Source organism: Perissodus microlepis, chromosome 7, assembly GCF_051167445.1.
Source record: "Perissodus microlepis isolate ML-2025 ecotype Zambia chromosome 7, ASM5116744v1, whole genome shotgun sequence".
NCBI classification, from domain to species: Eukaryota; Metazoa; Chordata; class Actinopteri; order Cichliformes; family Cichlidae; genus Perissodus; species Perissodus microlepis.
Window position 1 is genome coordinate 1,292,585 of NC_140467.1, and position 18,685 is coordinate 1,311,269.

The window sequence follows — 18,685 nt, forward strand, 5'->3', positions numbered from 1 at the left end:
GGCCAGTGGGTAAAATGATCAGTGAGTGTATCAATAGTTTGGTTTTGTAGCAGGAGTCACACAAAAGAATCACATGAACATACATTTATTACAAATGTCACAATCCAGGAAACAATTCTTCAATAAATCACATCTTTGGGAACTCTGGGAGATTTTCCTTTACAGATGTTTTAAATACACTCAGTCACACACACACACACACACACACACACACACTTTCCTGAACTGGATCTCCAAACACAGACCATTCACCTCTCACCTTCATGGATAAGGTGCTCCAGGAAAATACAACATAGCAAACAACGACCATACCGGTCTTTTGTCATACCGAGAGATTCTGCTGTTGTCATAAACTGTTCTAGTATCGTGTGAATGATTTTACTGAATTTGTTCATGCAGCATGAAGCGTCAACTCCTTCAGAAACTATAAGAACAGGATAAATGTAAAATTGCTGTCATTTGAAATGCCATTGGGCATTTTAAAATTGTACAATACAATTTTACTGAATTATGATTTAACGTACGATTAATTTTGTCACCCGTTTCCAAAATACAAACATAATTCAGTCAACCCAGAGATGCTTCAAGTAAAGGATGGACAGAAAGACAAACACAAGGCAAAAGACGAGAAAAGGGAAGATGAAGAAAAGGGAGCAGGAGTTGTACAGAACCCACGTTTTTACTCAGCCTGAGCACTTCTGACAAACTTTGTTTTTAACACTGTGACGTGTAGCATGTGAACAATCAATCCACATTTCCTCCTGCAATTCACCGCTCAGCTCGTGAGCCAACATCAGCATTCAGCCTCATTTTAAGTGACCAACTAAAAACTCTTTTTGTGGACTGAAAAGTGTCAGGTTTGTCATCACAAACCAAAACTCAAACAGCCTCTCAGACAAGCTCGACTCCTGTTCCCCAACTGTTGGCACTAATCAAGTTTTACAGTGTGTGGTGGTGCGAGTACACACTTCCCTTACACTGGTTCTTTAACATATGCATTTATAACCGGGAGGAAAAAACCTGACTGCGATCACTTGTATGTGACTTTAATGTAAATTTGAATCCCCACATTCTGTGGTTGCTTTATAAACGAGTAAAGCACAAAAAGGAGGAGGGTCAAATCAATCAGTTCTTATTCAGACAGAAACATGTTATTTCTGCCATTTACTTTCTTTTGTGATTTTGAACAGCTTTGTAAACTTAATCAGAAAATTGAACTCAAGCGATTAAAGTCAACTGAGACAGAGTAGAATCTGAGATTTTAGCCAACAATAGAATGAAAACCCTCCTACTGGGTGATCGATCAGTACAGACGGGAAAGCTGCCCAAGGTTTGAGTGTTGGAGAAAATGAAACTGCTACAGTGAGAACACAATTACTCACGCATCTGTAAGCAAAAAAAGAAAGTAAGACACATTTCAAGTTTGTACCTTCGGTTTAATACTGTACTACAGGCTGCGTTTTCCTCTGTGGCCAAGCCCTGTCACGTCTGCAGACGCGTGCATGACGGCGATGGGGTTAAATAGTAGCAGCCTCAGGACTGAAAGCACAAGTGGGATCCTCGTGATGGAAAGGTTCTTTGTTTTTAAATAGCTTTACACGGGGCCTGGAGATAAGAACTCGGTTCTGTCTGTAGCCGAGTTACACGGTCTCTGCGCTTTTATTTGGAGAAAAAAAAAGTAGAAAGTTTTCTTGGCCCAGCTTCTGCAGCGAGTTGTCAGAAGGATATAAAAGAGGAGATGTAGATACACGAGGAAAAGCTCCTGGGGGTTCCAGCTGTTGGTTTTTTGCCCCTCCTCTCATCTCCTTTCTTTCATCTATCCACCCCTCCATTGCCGCCATCTCGTCTGACCAGAATTCAGCGTTCTGCCATCATCGCAACACTGTGGCAACGTCCTCGCAGCCCTGTGGGGTAAGAGGGGATTAGAGGAGGAGGAAGCTAAAGGGCTTGTGTGTCTCCGTTTACTGGAGCGAGGGCAGGAAGTGTGTCAGGAGACGTGTGCGATGAGTCTGACGCGGGTCTGGATGTCGTGACGGCAGAGGGGGCACGTCTCTAACTGTAAGGCACACTCCATACACATACCACTGGGGAAAAGAGACGGGACAAAGTCAGATTGTTCCTGTTTAAGGAGTGAACAAAAATGAACTTGAGTTTCACAGACATTTTATTGACAGCAGAAGAACACATACCCATGTCCACAGGGCCGCAGCTCTGTGTCGGCCATGACGTCACAACACAGCGTGCAGCAGTTGTCTCGGATGCTAACCTGCCTCATTAAGGCCAGACGCCGGTGTCTAGGAAACACACGCACACAAATACACACGTGACGTTTCTATACACATGCAGGTGCACCGTCTGATGGGGTTTGTTCTGTCTAAGGAAAAAGAAGACCGGACACACACACGGACAGTTTTCATGCAATCATTCCTTCTCTTCACGCCGTCTCCCTTTCCCACAAGCGTTCAAAATCGATGTGTGGGGGGAGTGATTGATCAGAGTCATTACACTCATTTAGAGCCATGCATTTCAAGTTCAAAATAATCCCCAATTACCTTATGGTGCTCTGAAACAAGCTGTCTTAACCCTAAACCTTAATTAAAAAAATGTTAATTGTTGCATTTTTTGCAAATGTAAAAATAAATCAATAAAATAAAATCCAGATGTGGAATATGCAACTCAAACGGTTACATTTAGCTTTCCTTTTAAAGGTCACATTTTATGTACATTTTTAGGACGAACAAGCTAACGTTCAGCTGCTGAAGCTCAGCTGACAGATTTTCTGTGGGACAGCTGCTTAATGCGTCATGCTGCACGCGGTGGTGTGGACAGACGCTTGGTTTTTAGATGCAGCCATTTTTACTGCGTCAGTCTTTCCTTCATTTAGCCCGACTGTCTGTTTCAAAAAAAGACAAAAACAGAGGAAATGAAAAGCTGTCCATCCTTTTCATTTGTCAGTCAGTGACAGGACACTATAACAAACACCTACGTCAGTCTTTTCTTTGTCCAGATTATTTTGCTATTTTTGTTGATGATGTTTTAGAGACGCGATGATCCAACTGTGGTAACGTTCAAGGTCCCGTTGTTGCAACAGATCGCTGCAAAGTTGAGTCAACAACGTCCTGACACAGAGGAACATTAGAGCTTCGTATTAAGCAGCTGTAGCCCGTCTCCATCCTGTCTTATTAAATCAGATATGACATCGGGGTTTCGTTTTTGTTCCACTTTCAGAGTATGGTTGCGTGGTTACACTGAGCCAAGACCGAGTATCTGCCCAGAGCAAAGTTTGACGTGTAGGAGAAAAATGCACTGAAGATTTTAATGTTACCGTTGAAATAAAAGTGCTGGTTTAATGCAGCCGACAGACTCTAATGAGAGATTTAAAGAATGATGAGTGAATGAATTAGTTGTATAAAGCGCTTTGAGTGCTCAGAGTAAAAAAGCTATACAAGAACCATTCAGAGGACAGTTTAGTTACAGCAGATTACACACTGCTTTCCCAACCTCTGACAGGTCACGGACCTGTTTCATGTCTTACCTGGGCAGGATGATCTTTTCACTGGGCAGCAGTGAAGCAAAGTCATTGAAGGTGCTGAACTTGACAGAAGGTGGGTGACGGAAAGGCTTGGCCCCGAAGTTAAACTCACACTGCTGGTACGACATGAAGCTGGCTGCCGCGAAGAAGCCGGACCTGGCACAGAGGGGAAGAAAACACGGGGATAAATGAGAGAAAATGTGGAGAGACAGAACAAAATAAAGAGAAAAATGAGGAAAGGAGAGGAAGGGATGAAGTAAAACATGACGAGAGGAGATGACAGACTTTGTGTGGACTTACGTGGCAGATGAGAACACCTGTTTCTCTGGCGGTAGCTGATGTCCGTTCAGATAAAAGATCATCTGCTTTTTGCTGAGATCCAACAGGAAGCCGATGGCATCTCCTAAATGGAACGCACACGCAGCAGAATGAAGCTTTGGCGTGCTATTACTGTTATCTGTGTGGGATGTGGGCCAGAGCCTGAATGTTGGCAGTGACAGCGTGGGCGCTAAAAATCACAAAACAGTCACGCCGAAATAACAAAGCTATTTCCAAACACTGACACTCAGAAGCATGTTATTATAACACACATTTCTTAAAATGGGAACATTTGAAAATGTCTTTAAAGTCAGCAGCTTACAAAAAGATGGCCTGATTATAACTACATGTCTGTGTCAGTACAGCGTACCCTCCTTCCAGCAGGGGTGAGCATGAGGTTTACTGCGAGCGTTGTACCAGATTAGCTGCCTGCAGCCATCGTACGCACACGAGTATTCATCATCTCCTATTCCATAACCTTCCTGTAACACACACACACACACACACATTAGGTGGTGCAGTCAGCCCAAAGGAGAATATCTAATCAGATTCAGAACACTTTGCTAAGGGCAAACTGTAAAAGTGTTCCAGTACATGGTTTAGGAACTTGCTGTCCTTGGTGGCCCATCCGATCTGCATCACCCCCGATGTAATAACCGTCACCTCGTAGTACCAAACGCCCGAATCCACACAGAATGTACAGCGCACGCTCTCAAAGGATGAGGCATCACATCGCGCCTGAAGACAAGAGCAAACAGAAGGAGCAAAGACTCAGACTTTTCAGTTACAATAAAAACTCTGCATCTAATCTGCATTCACACGCAGACTGACCTCGAGTCCAGTCGGGGAGATCTTGAGGTACTCGCTAACATCGTTGCTGTTCAGCATGGCGTTGATATTCGTGAGGTTGACTTTTTCGTAAGTGAACTGACGACCGTCCTTTAGGACTGGATGGAGAAGAGCGGGAGAAAAATGATGGCTTTTCTTTTGTCGGTGACTCAGAGGATTATAATTGGCTCATCTAAGAAACTACACCGGCACAGAACGGGTGAAACATGGGGCTACTCACACAAGTTGTCAAGGCTCCACTGTGCACAAAATCCAACCTGCCTCTTTAGATAGTCAGCATGTTCTGCCCAAGACTCCAGAACAGCCAGACGATCGCTGATCGAAGACTCGGACACAGTCAGCTTGTTCTCGCCTAAGCAAAGGAAACCAGAACGTCTGAATCTGTGAACCTCGCACAATACGTCATAACACTGCTGTGTGTAAAAGCATCCCTACACGGGAGGATCACAATTAGCTGAGCATCAGCAGCTTCAGTGCTGTTTGCGCACCGCATCGAGCTACAGTCGCCCACGTTTCAGGAGCACTCGGAGCAGAATTGACAACACAAATGGGAGAAAACATGTTCAAGAACAAACAGCATCAATAAAACGTGAGCCATTTGAAATGAAGCAAAACAAATCACATGAAACCCTGTCTCTACACAGACCTCACAGTTCTTTATGCAGTGACTTCAATTAAATATGTAGGGGGCAGCTCAATGCTAACATTTTAGAGAAACTATAAGAAAAGATTTGTAACTGAGACCATTACGTCCTAGTCGTGAAATACAGAGAAGTGGTGGGTTTTAGTGCTATTATGCTTCATTGCTCAGGTAATAAAACTGCTAAACAAAAGCACTCATCTGAATCCTGTGAAACACTAATCGACAGCAGGGGAGCAGAAGAGCCGTTTACAGCTCCTCGGCTCATTTATCTGATAACACACGTCTTCTTTCACCAGCCTAATCGTGAGTCTTCGTTTTTAAACTGGCTTCATATAGTGAGTGAACCTACTTGTCTGAGAGAACTTCTCCAAAGCGATGAGAGCAAACAGCATGACAGTGGGGTGGGCCTCGGAGCTCTGGAGGAACAACGACAAATATTACACGTTCATTTTCCACATATTTCACCAATTAAACAAACCATTAACTTTCATGTTATAATTCAACCTTGACGCTCCCTTGAGTACTTTATAAAAAGCCGCTGCAGTGACGTGATCGCATTCATGTTCGCAGTGGCACAAATACAACCAGTCCAAAGAAACGCACTTATTCCCACTAAATTTGGCCACTTCAATATTGCGTCTGTTGTCTTTGTCAGAAAATGCTGCAGATGTGTTTTGTTGCTGTTGTTAGACCAGCGTGAAATGCGCACTGCAACAGACCCGACTTCTTTATAGCTCTGACAAAACTTGGTGAAGCAGTGTCACAGAAAACCGTGCAGCTCTTATCTAATAAACAGCGAGAGCGATCCCAGCAGATGTAGCAGAGTGGTGTCCACATCTTTATAGTCATCCACCGTCTCTGCCCTGCATCATCGGGGATTTGTAACCTGGCTGCTCGACGTGATTGGACCTTACCAGACTTCGTTTTAAGTAACCTGAAGCTTTCTCACTGTTCTTGCAAGTAGAATGTTAGCCGGTGTTATAGAGCTCCGTCTGAAGGATAATAAAAGCTCTCGGACCACAAGTCATCAGCAAATTGTAGGCAACGTGCAACAGTGTCATTTGTGCAGCATACCACACACTAAACAACACCGCGTGTCAAGGTCTGCTCACCAGGCTCTCTAGAAGGTATTCAAGGGTTCCAGGGCTCAACAACCCAATACTGGGCAATCCTACAAAATAAAAGGTGTTGTAAGAAACAGGGCAAACGTACCAAACATTTGGTCTTTCTTTAGGTTTATTGAAAACAAAAATACCAAAGAGCAAAGCCAGCGACTCAAAAATTAAACACAAATAAACCAGAACTGTGGACTGTACCGGCTAGCTTCTCTGCCAGGCATCCCAGGACCGCAGTGGTGTTTCTGTGTTTAGCGGGGTTTAGAGCGTCTTGTTGTGCAACGGCTGAACTCAGATTCAACATGTCCGAGAGTTTCTGGAGAGCATCCTGAACAGAAAAGGAAAACTTCAGCGAGGATCATTCATTGTTTCTCCAAACAACCTAAAAGTCAAGCACCACAGAAAGCTGGAACGCTTCGGTTTTAAACATTTAAAAACACGATGATCCTCCATGATCCTGACAGATGATGCTACAAGGACATAAACCAGGATTATTCCATGCACAGTTGGCGCGGAGCACCCACAATTTCTATTCTAAGATTGTACTGATTGAGTCTTAGGGCCCCGTGATCGGAAGGTCAGGGGTTCGATTCCCCTGAACGGCTACCCTGAGGTACCCCTGAGCAAGGTACCGTCCCTACACACTTCTACCCAGGCGGCCAATGGCAGCCCACTGCTTCACTGAGTGAATGGGTTAAATGCAGGAAGGAATTTCCCCACAGGGATCAATAAAGTATACATTATTATTATTATTATTATTACTACATGAAATTGTGTGAAATATAAGTTCCACTGGATTCACTGCATTTCTGTGGGATACTGTGAGGAGCTCACTCTGTTCAGAGTGTAACGGTGCGGCCTCTGTCCCCACATCACTGATCATGGAAGCAGGAGGCACACACCACATTTTATTTGTTCAAAGAAGTTAAAAAAAAGGTTGTGGGTGAAGGGGGAGGGGGGGATCGGAGGGGAAAAAACAAAAAGGTTTTAGCTGAATGAGCACTTCTTGTTCTACACAAGATTAATCTATCCTGGACAATGATAACAAGAACTGTGATTTCATTTTTATCATTTCTAATTAATAGAAATGATAAGAAATCTACAAAAATAGCTGCAGTTCCTTTAATCTGTGTGACTTGAGTGAAAATTGAAACTAATGATTTAAAATGCTGTTTCTAAATATAAACGAGCATCTTTTTAACTGAAACATATGTGCAGAGAAATGTGAGTGAGCGAGCGTCATCGAAATACAGAAAAGGGGAAAGAACAAGTCAAAGATTGTTGTTCTGATTAGAGCTGCAGTCACAAACAGAAAGGCCAAGGAACGGCAGATTTAAGATCACATCCATTACTTTCTAGGTTAAAGGTCAGATTGATACCTTGGTGGGTAGAGGACACTCATCCAGGAGAAGTGTGATCACTGCAGGGCCTAGAGGATCATCCAGTGGAATCACTCGTATCAGAGACTGGACAACCTCCAGCCAGCCGTCATCTAAGAGAAAACAAGAAACTTTCAACCGAGATTTTGTATCACTTTTGTTATTTTACACTGTTGGTTTTTGGTAATCTGCCTCCTTGAGAATCAAAAGATTCGTCATTGTCATTAAGCAGTCACACAACATAATTCTGTATGATAGTTCTCAGCTTAAAACACAGAAAGACTTCAAATAAATAAATACACAACAGGGAAACGAATAAAGAGGCAGCATTGTAGCCGCACGTTTTAAAGTGCAGGAGTCCAGTGCATGGCTCAGCCTTTTAAGGCCCGAGGTGCCTGCATGCGTGCGTCTGTTGGTTCTTGTTTCAGTGGTCCTATACCGTCCTCCAGAAAGAACAGGGACAAAGTTTATCACCGGGTGGGCGGAGTCTACAGCTAGCTTTCCTTCTGGACATGGCCAGCATACACTGGATCCAGATCTGGGAGAGACCGTCCCATAAAGCCCTATGCTTTTCTCACTAGCCTGGCCAAGTCCTTTCTGTCCTGTTTCATGCAGCTGCCATACTCTTACACTAAGACACAAGATGCTTTTCTATTGTGGTTCTGCAGCAATTCGCCAGCAGCCTTGAAGGAAGCCCAGTTAGTTTAACCTCTTAAGCACCCAAATATGGGTGCAAAAGGGAGGAGATTGCGGAGATCATAAAACTGCTGGGGGCTTAACAGGTTAAGCTTTCTGGGGGAAAAAAGAGCCTTTGCTGGTCCTTCTCTACCAGGCGAGATGTAAATTAAGGCACAGGCCAGGTCAGCCGTGACATGAATGCCCTAGATCAGCGGTCTCCAACCTTTTTTGCGCCACGGACCGGTTTATGCCCGACAATATTTTCACGGACCGGCCTTTAAGGTGTCGTGGATAAATACAACAACATAAAACTAGTACCGGTACCGAAAAAAAGAAGATTTATTCATAACACACGTGAAAAGACCCAGGAAAACCGAGTAAACGATAAAAACGATAACAAAATAACGCTGAAAACCGATAAAAACCCTGAAAACCAGACATTTCACACCCGAGCCTCAACTCTCGCGGCCCGGTACCAAACGACTCACGGACCGGTACCGGTCCGAGGCCCGGGGGTTGGGGACCGCTGCCCTACTGTTCTTTACCTGCTCTACCTCACAGTAGTGAGCATGTTGTGTCTTCCAAAATACATAATTAAAATCTAAGGTGCAATTATTAAATGGTCCCACAAGATTTTGCCTCATTTTCTGATGTATTCAGCTAGAACAGAGTTGTACACAGATGCTGTTTGGATACTGGCATTATATGGTTGACACTCGTGTTCTGTCTGTAGGGCAAACCAGCCGTCATTGAGCCCACACTAGCAAAAGTAGCAGCACACTTCTTGGTCTCTTTTCTGAGACCTGTTTGTTCATTTGTACAAGGTGTATTTAATCTGGCTCAAATTCCATGATTTGGCCATTTCATCTGAATGATCTCCAGTGAGATGTTTCTGAAAGGAGCAAGTATCCGTGGACTGACGATGCTGGTTGGAAATTTAAAACTGAAAAAAAGAAAAAGAATAAAACAGTCAACACTGTGTGAAATCAATGAGCATGTCTGGGTTGTTTTTCGCATAAACTCTTAAATAATAAATACTAAGTGCAAAATATAAATTCCTTTTTCTTCTCCATCATTTCCTTTCACAGCTGCTGTTAGAGCCTCATCCAAGCAAAGCTTCCTCTGCTGTTTCTCTCACAAGGAAAGAAGATGTTTGAGTATAAATCCGTGCTCACCAACATAACCCTCGGTTCTGAGTATAATACGCAGCCTACTAAAGCATGCATTTCCTGCCCATTAGGTGACTCAGTGAGAAATCCTTTCTGTAATATCACTCATGAAAGCCAACTATCTCATGAATAATTTACATTGCTTGCACGTGTCAAACAGAAAGTGACTGGCTAGCTGACTGATTTGCTTCTTGGCAGGACTCAGGGTTCAGGACTGCAAGCTAATACCCAGCTTGGCTGCTGTCAAGCCACACAACGCCGAGCCTTGTGAGCGTCAAACACCATATGTGCATGACACCAGGCTTGTGCAAGAATTCAAAAGGTACCGCGTACACATCCAAACATGGCACGCCTCAAGCAAATGTGAGGGCTTCAACCATATGCACACGAAACCACAAGCACAACAAAAAAAATTCAACAGAAACATCAAACTAGCACAAAAATATTTCATATAAATAAAACTCACTAGATTGGGGTAAACGTGTGAACTCTAATACATTATGTATGTGGGATAAATCACGACTGTGTCCCTTCCTCAAATGATGAACTGCTCCCCTCAGGCTGGGCAAGCTGAAGTACATATGCTGAGGAAGCAACCTTAGCTCGGGACTGCTGCAGTCCCACTCCTCTGCTCACATTCAGTCCACTCAAACCTGATCGTGCAGGTTTTGCGTATTTTGGTCAAAACTGTGCTTACTGTTAACAAGAGATTGCACAACCCAGACCAGTTATGTTTACCAAGAACTGTTTTTGAACACTACAAATTGCATAATTGAAGCGTGCATGCACACTTATCTGAATAAGGGAGATGATACATCAATTCAAGACAAACAAACGGGGACTGAAAAATGACTAGAAGAAACAGGCCACAACTGGTGGGAGTCAAGCTCATACACTGAGCAGATCTCATCCAAGTGCTAATGCATGGTGTCATCCAACTGTCTTTGCTCCACAAAAGTACCAACATGTAGCATTAAACTTAGCAGTGCTACCATACAGGTGTGCTTTCATTATAACCTGAAAATAATTGGATCCACTTGGAAATCCTTTGTGGTTAAGGTGAGATTAGATGGAAAATAGAGGCACAACATAAATGTGACAAACTGTTAGCTGCACTTCCCGACTACTAGCATAATCTCACCAAGACTTTGTACTGGGGAGCAGGTTTAAGACCAGGTAATGTCTGATCCAGTGGCACCTTGCATTCGTTTCTCACGAGCACCTCTGTTGGGCAACTCTTAGACGAGGCGAGAGCTGCAGCGCATGTGGGAAAGCTTTAGAAGGATAAAGCCATTGTCACACATACGGGGTCTTTTCTGACAGATAAAGCAAACTCTGCTGCTGAATCGCCACTAAATGGTAACCAGTCAGTATGATGTCCAGAAGTGCGCATTTTAGAATACCACAGGTAAATTTGGAGCAAGCAAGTTTTCAAATAGTCCAGATATATCAAAGCAGAAAAACATCTACTGAGTTCAATGCACTGTAATGATACTTCCTTAGCACTTCTCATAAACAACTCAGACATTGAGCCTGAGGGGGGGAAGGGAAAGCACACAGGACTGTTAATTCCTGGAACTCCTCTCTAGTCACTAATAAAGATACACCCTCTCGATAATAGAGAAATGGGTTCATTTGACAAACCAAGAAATGTTTTTGTCACCTTATCATATCGTGTTTTCCTTCTTTCACACATCTGATAACCTTTGAACCAACAATAAAAGCTCTTGTGTCGCACAGAGCTACACTTCTTCACATTTTTAAAGAACACCGACTTGCCAGAGTGGTGTTTCTTTGCTGTGTGGCTTCATGTTTTGTGTTGAGCATGTGAACGTGTTTCAGAGAAGTTTCCTTACCCGTCTCTGCCATCTCATGCAGCGTGATCATGGAGTAAGGAGGCTCTTGATCACTGAAAAACAAGGCAGGGTTTTTTGTTTTACATCTTTTTCACTTTACCCAAAAATAACAAACTTGCGCGTGCACAATTAACACAAATGTAGTGATGCTCACTAAAAGCACTCAACCAGCCAAAGTGTTTGTGACCCTGTGATCACAGCATCTGGAATAATATCAACAAATGACTCATGTCTTTGTGCGTTTCTGTGATCACAGTAATGGATATGGACAACAATGTTATCCTGTGGAGAGGCTGAAGCGAGCGTATAGTTACGATGTATCTGGTTCAGTGGATGTAACTGATGATAACGCTTCTGTTACCATTACTTATTGTAGCTGATCCCAAAAAAATCAAACCCACTATCACTATAGCCAGCCACAGACTCGGCTTAATTCTCCTTTCCTACCATTACTTAGTAATACTGCAAGTGAGATGTCTTTCATTAATTAGTCATATTGTTTGCACACTGTTGGAATAATGTTTTAAACACAGCCATTTTCAAACTGAGATTATGCAATAGTATTTTAAGTCTACTTTATTTTGCCAATACATCGATTTTAAGACAAACAGTGAACCTCTAAAACACTGTTAGTCCGATTTTTTGCAGCTTATTGTTGATTCATACATGTACTGTTATCCTGAAGAGGTTTACTTGTGTGGCAACACACTGTTGAAACAGATGTCAGTGATGTTAAATGAAAAATCTGGAAATAAAAAAAAAAGGGCAACTGAACAAGTGGCTGAATCAGACAGAACGTGCTGAAAAAGCCAACATCAAACCACCGACAGGCTGTGATGGAAAATCTGTTCTGTTGCTTTAGGTACAAACTGAGATGTCTTCACAGAAGGCTTTTAAACACGATGAAAGAAGAGTTAATAAAGACACCGTGGCTGTTATTTGGTGTATACTAAGAGACAGTTGCACAGATCTGTGACAACAGTCCCAGTGGACATGAAACACTCAGTAAAATCTCTCTTTTCTGATTATCTACAATCGCAAGGAAATCAGTTTTCCTTGGGAGCATCTCTTCTTATTGCATGAACTTCCGAAACATGACTCACTATACTACGCCTCAAAATGCAAGTTGGTTCTTCAACGACAACAAATACGCGGAGGAGGTGGCACGGGCTTATGGGTTCTACTTATTCAAAGCCACAGGTTCTACAAATTAATGCTTGCAACTGCAGCTCAGAGCTCTTAATCACCTTTGTTTTAAGCAGGCTTTTGTGTGAAAGTATTGGTTTTTTTCATGAATAAGCTGCAGCTGCATGCTTTATTATTAGTCTTTTCTTTATGAGAGATCCCAATTTCCTGAAAAAAAAGAATAACTCCCCAGTTTATTGTTATAATACCACAAGAATAACACTGAACCCTAATTGAGACCTAATTGTTAACCCACTGTTAACATTACAGGTTGACGTTATTTAAAAAAAACCCAATTAGGATAGACAGAATTTAAGAGCTGTAGACCAAGAACACCCTAAGTTTTCATTTTGTTTAGCTTATTGAATAGTTGTTGGCATTTTCCAACTTACTTGTCTACAAGTGTCCTGATGACAGCCAGCGTGTCCAGCACCAGGCCATCTACATTCTGCTTTTTCCGTCTCGGCTCATGAGGCCCTCGACCTCGACGAGGTGGCCTGACCGGGTCCCTGGGCCGACTGCTCCGAGCCTCTGCGGCGTCAGCACCCACACCTGCACTGTGATCCACCCGCCTAGCTTGTCCTCGGGTTGCTCTCGATGAACCATGATGTTGGTCCTCCAAGTCACTATCTTCTCGACATACACAGCTATTACCCATGGTTCCAGAGTTGGAGACCAAACTGGCAAGTGTTTCCCAGAATGGATGAAGGGACTTTGAGGAAGAGAGGAAGAGCAGAACCTGTACAAGGCTCCTGCAGGCACAGAAAGTAATCCAGGTGGCTACTATCATATCATTTGGAGAGCTTGGTTTTGGGGGGTTCTTGTCCCTGTGGGCTGGGTGGGGCCAGTGCAAAAGACCATACTGTTGCCAAGCAGAGACTTGTGTGGGACTAGTGATAAATGGCTACTAAAATGAACCAGAAAAGGTCTGGTGATGCAGCCAGGAAAGCTCGGAACATCACAGGCAACCAAAGGCTTCAGTCAACCTCTCATCCAGGGCTGGATGGATCGCTGTGAAGGCAACACAAACACAAAACAGAAAGCATTTAGCTCAGCTGCTTACTCAGTCTGTCAGTGCAGCCAGCAGCAAATATTTAGACTTGCGGAAACGACACACCCCGTACGATAAATGTCAGCAGATTACAGAAGTTAATTATTGAAATTAAACATGACTCCCCTTTCTCTCAAACAAAAGCGCCACTAAACGACGTTCAGTTGTTTCAATCTATAGCTGTGCTGCTCAATTAAAAAGGCACAGTGTAGCACACGGAGCAACTAAACGATGACACATTTTAGTATTGTTGACAAACAAGAGCTTTTCAGTTAGCTGACTTGCAAGCTAGCCACCCACAAAGCAAGCAGTTGTCACGTTAAAAAGGAAACTCAAGTTTCCCGAACTTGTTCTTATCATTAAAGCCACAATGGTTCCATTTTAAACTAAAGACATACTTACGGTGCTATCTTGTAAAACAAACACCATTCAAAGCGCAGTCGAGCCAGACCAAAGTAGTTAACAAACCAGAAGGCTAACAAGGTAGCTGCGTTGTGTATGAGCTAGCCTCCGAGCTGTTAGCTTCGATAGCTGGACCCTCCTCTGATTCTCCCGTCGGACTACACAAGTTAGGTAACGAGAGGAACAACAAGCTGAGCGTGGTACTCGGGTATCAGGACACATTTACACCACCCGTCTATATTCCGCCGTAACACACCTTCGCTGAAGTAAAACAGCAACACGGTCATAGCGTACACATTTTAAACGACGCTACTAAGGAGCGCTAGCTGGTCGCTAAGTTCCGTAGCGCTGCCAGCTAAAAGGTTGGTCATCGTCAGCTGTGGATGCGAAGGCGAGACTGGAGAAGGGAGGATTTTTCTCTCTAATGTTACGTGAACATAGGAGTTCTGCCTAATGGTTTTACTTTTTCTCTTAATACATGTATGAGAAAATAAAAAATATATGAATTAATTTGTTAATTTTAAAAGGAAATTGATTGCACAACACAAAGTTCAAAGAATTAAAGAAATGGTATGCTACACCTCAGTTCAGTACAGTAAATGTGTACAAATTTAACCTTTAAATTTGTACACATTTTATTCGTTCAGCCTGAAACATTTACTAAAGTGACCCCCCCCCCCCTCAAAAAAAAGAAAGAAAGATTTCTTTTGTTTACTCTCCGAAACATCAATTAAGGATATTTTATCTATTTAGTAATGCCAGATGGACTACCTATGTGTTTATAATTCATGTGAGGTTCAAAATAATATATACATATAATATTAACAGGTTAGACAAATAAATCAAACGCCTAGGAAAACAAAAACATCAAAACACACATGCTAAACAATGTCATTTAATTTCACACATGTGCAGATATTGAATATTGCAGTCGTTACATTTGAGACTTATGCTTTTTTTTTTTTTTTTTTTTTCAAAAGACATGTCCTGCAAAGCAGTCACACACCCTGCTACGGTCCAGGAATGTATTAAAGGAGTAGTTCCGATACATCCCGGTCTTCCTCAGCTCTTCGGTGAATCTTTGTGATTTGGGGTGGAAAGTGCACGGAGAGCTTTCAAAGGTTGGAGGGAGGCGACCATAGTCGGCGGATGTGGTCTTATACATGATGCTTTCGAGCTTTGTTCCCGCTGCAGACATCAGACCTTTTGCTTGTGGAGTAATCACGCAGGTAAAAACTGGGTTTCCAGGACTGGTTGATGTTTTGGCATCTTCTGCCTGCTGCTCTGGAGAAACAGGCATTGTTGATCTTCTATTAAAAAAGGAGGGAAAACGATTTAGAAGATTATTTACACATTTACATTAGGCACATGTGGACTCACTAATGGTCAATGGAGAGTTGCATATAGCGGGTATTAGTTTTACACGGATTTAAGATTATATATATTTCAGTGATTACAGTTAAATTATTTTCGAGCATAGAGCGGTCCAGCGATCTTTGTGATTCATGTCTATTCATTTTTTAACTTCACTATCTAGCGCTAAATTTCGCACCACTGGATTTTTTATTTCTTGCCTGAAGCGTTTTGTTTCCAAACTACGATGTGAATCATAGAATTACCTTAAATTCGTGAACTCAACAAAATACACCGACTGGTCACGGGTTGAAGACAGAGAAACATGTGGTTACCATAGCAATGACGAGCCAGGCGCTTGACCTCACATAATCTCACGAGACTTTCAAAGAAAGCGCGAGAGGACGGGGCTCCGACTCTTTTGTACTGAAAAAAATAGACTCTCTGTCATCAGCAGCTGGACATAGTTTAAAGAAAAAAAATTACAGCTACTGACAGATATTGGCCCTGGCAAAAACAAAAAAACAAACAAAAAAAACTTAATAACTTGCCTATATTTCCAAACTTTGGTTAAAATCTACCTTAAAATATTTAATAGTATCCCCCAGCTCGCTATACTAATAATTAACATTCAAATATGAGCACTATTTTCCATCAGGTACCTTAAACACAGCACCACCTTACTCCTCTCTTCAAACATCTCCCTGAACTCATACAAGAGTCTCATATGTCAGATGTAATGCTGCTAACTGCCTCCTCTCAGACATGCTCTGGACAGTCTCACAAGCAAACACTAATCAGAGTAAACCAAGTTATAACACAACATAAAGAGGCCTGATTAGAAGACTGAGAAGAAGAAAAATACAGATTAGATGTGAAAAGCAGGTTTCTTTGCTTTGCTGTCAGAGATAAAAATCAGGCAGTCTGGCGGTCAAATAAAGGAAGACATAAAAAACAACAATAACAAGAAACCAAAAGAAACCACAGTGTGTGGTCACTGTTTGATATTGCATGATCTTAAGTGCAAAATGATCATTGGAGAAAGAGTGGCTGTATGTGTTGCTCACCAAAATATAGAACATACCACAACCCATGGGGCACTAAATAACCATAGACACATACCACACACCAAAGACACACATGCATGCATGTGGTAGAAGACAGAGACATGAAACTCAACTAATCGTCACTTTAAATATGTGGGAGGGCTGTGACAAAGCAAGGACTTGAATGGTGACTGACCATTTTCTGCATACAGTTTTTGGGTCCCAATGATCAGTGAATCAGGTCATTTAGATAATACTCTAAAATAACTCCCGATGGGCTAAACTTGCCTTCAGGTGGCATACAAGGCTGTATACTGTGGAGTATAAATGCCACAGCATACAAGGCTGTATACTGTGGAGTATAAATGCCACAGCATACAAGGCTGTATACTGTGGAGTATAAATGCCACGTAGCAGTCTAAATGTTGCTCTTGTGTAAGTTCACATATTTGGACCAATGGCTGTACATAAACATACATATATACTGCATATAATGTACTGCATATATACAATCTGTGGTTTCGAGAAATTGTATTGGATCTCCTGCTAGTAAAACTTAGTCAGATTCGTATTTTTCCACTGCACGTAAAGGCGCCATTCTCTGCGTCATCAGCACGTGACAACTGGGTACGTAGAATTACTGCGACTGCTCTTCTCAAACAGCAACGGCGTTGTTCTCGGACGTAAGTCTGGGGTCCTGTTGCTCCCCTGTTGTTGAGGCTAGTTGGCAGCCGGCTGTGTCTCGACGGGAGGATGGACAGTGAAATCCAACGGGATGGGAGAGTCCTGGATCTCACCGATGATGCCTGGAGGGAAGACAGGCTGCCGTACGAAGACGTCACCATTCCTTTGGTAAATGTTAATGCTAAGGTTAACGTCAACAAGGACCAACGATTACAGAAAGCAGAAATGTTTTTGCAGGATGTTCCCGAGCAGTGCAGTTTATGAGAGGACACTCCATAATATCCAGCCTTTTACTCAATGCCAAAGACTTAGATTAGCGCTTTATTAATCCCTCGGGTGGGTTCCTCCGGGAAGTTCAGTTTCCAGTAGCAGAGCACCGACAGAAGTTGCATATTAGAGAAGAATGAGAGGATATGAACATAAGCTTAAATATACACATATGGTTTGGGGGGGATTTTGCTTTGGTATACTTCTCTTTCCTGTTCTGGGTTTACAGAAGATGACATGCGCATGCTTACCTGCTTTCTACTATATACACTCATTAGATACACCTTGCCAGGGTTAAAGCCTTCAGAACTTCTCTGATTTTTCATAGCAAAGATTCAACAAGATGCTGGAGACATGAGATGTTGAACCATGTTGACGTGATAGCATCACGCAGTTGCTGTTGATTTGGCCGTCCATGATCCAAATCTCCTACTTGTACTACATCCCAAAAGGTCGTCATTTGAGTGCCGTAAACACATCGTGTACAAGAAACAACAACAACATTTTTCCAGTCTTCTGTTGTCAAAGTTTCATGAGCCTGTGTGAATTGCGGCTTTAGTTTCCCGTTCTTAGTTGACCGGAGCAGCACCCTGTGTGGTCTTCTGCCGCCGTAGTCCATCTGCTTCGTGGTGTGTTGTGCGTTCAAAGCTCTGCGTGCTTGGATTGCCTTCACCTTCCTATCAGCTTGAAACAGTCTGCACATTCTCCTCTGATCTCTAACATCAACAACACATTTTCACCCATTTGTATTTTACCTTAAACACAAGTTACGGTTTTGTGGGAAAATCCCAGCAGATCACCAGTTTCTGATGCTGGTTTGTTGCAGAGTGAGTTGCCTGAGGCTGAGCAGGACAACGGGGGATCGACAGAGTCTGTGAAAGAGCAAGAGATGAAGTGGACAGACCTCGCCCTGCAGAGCCTACATGAGAACACACCGAGCACCGGAAGCTGAAAGACTAACACAGAATCGAACTGTACAAATAAAATGCACAAACGTGGTGCGCACTGTGTCAGTTTTGACACCCAAATGTGCCGTATCTTCTCTGCGCATTGGCCTTTTACTTGGTGGTGAACTATCCATCACTCTTATTGTAAAACATAAAAACATTGTTTATACTTTATGAAACCGTGATAAATGTGTTGCACATAGAGTCCTCC

General features: G+C 42.7%; 3 protein-coding genes across 4 annotated transcripts; 1 reads left to right on the top strand and 2 right to left on the bottom strand.

Moving 5' to 3' along the window:
- Positions 1 to 69: 69 nt before the first annotated feature.
- On the bottom strand, positions 70 to 14,580 carry rspry1 (ring finger and SPRY domain containing 1). Its single transcript, XM_084932712.1, has 15 exons — positions 14,178 to 14,580; positions 13,117 to 13,735; positions 11,540 to 11,592; positions 7,837 to 7,949; positions 6,659 to 6,785; positions 6,455 to 6,513; positions 5,692 to 5,758; positions 4,920 to 5,051; positions 4,682 to 4,797; positions 4,445 to 4,588; positions 4,221 to 4,332; positions 3,833 to 3,935; positions 3,536 to 3,688; positions 2,190 to 2,294; positions 70 to 2,084 (listed from the first exon to the last, which is right to left on the bottom strand). The coding sequence occupies exons 2-15, from the start codon at positions 13,512 to 13,514 to the stop codon at positions 1,988 to 1,990; spliced, it is 1,779 nt and encodes a 592-aa protein (XP_084788838.1). The 5' UTR covers positions 13,515 to 13,735; positions 14,178 to 14,580; the 3' UTR covers positions 70 to 1,987.
- A 486-nt stretch (positions 14,581 to 15,066) lies between these two features.
- On the bottom strand, positions 15,067 to 16,868 carry pierce1 (piercer of microtubule wall 1). Of its 2 annotated transcripts, none has more exons than XM_084932498.1 (2): positions 15,797 to 16,868; positions 15,067 to 15,484 (listed from the first exon to the last, which is right to left on the bottom strand). In XM_084932498.1, exon 2 carries the CDS (start codon positions 15,475 to 15,477, stop codon positions 15,151 to 15,153), a length of 327 nt encoding a protein of 108 aa, XP_084788624.1. In that variant the 5' UTR covers positions 15,478 to 15,484; positions 15,797 to 16,868; the 3' UTR covers positions 15,067 to 15,150. The 2 variants fall into 2 exon arrangements, with proteins under 2 accessions (XP_084788624.1, XP_084788623.1); XM_084932497.1 differs by having other exon boundaries at positions 15,067 to 15,487; positions 15,797 to 16,445.
- A 328-nt stretch (positions 16,869 to 17,196) lies between these two features.
- On the top strand, positions 17,197 to 18,678 carry anapc13 (anaphase promoting complex subunit 13). Its single transcript, XM_084932718.1, has 2 exons — positions 17,197 to 17,428; positions 18,354 to 18,678. The coding sequence occupies exons 1-2, from the start codon at positions 17,330 to 17,332 to the stop codon at positions 18,477 to 18,479; spliced, it is 225 nt and encodes a 74-aa protein (XP_084788844.1). The 5' UTR covers positions 17,197 to 17,329; the 3' UTR covers positions 18,480 to 18,678.
- Positions 18,679 to 18,685: the final 7 nt, after the last annotated feature.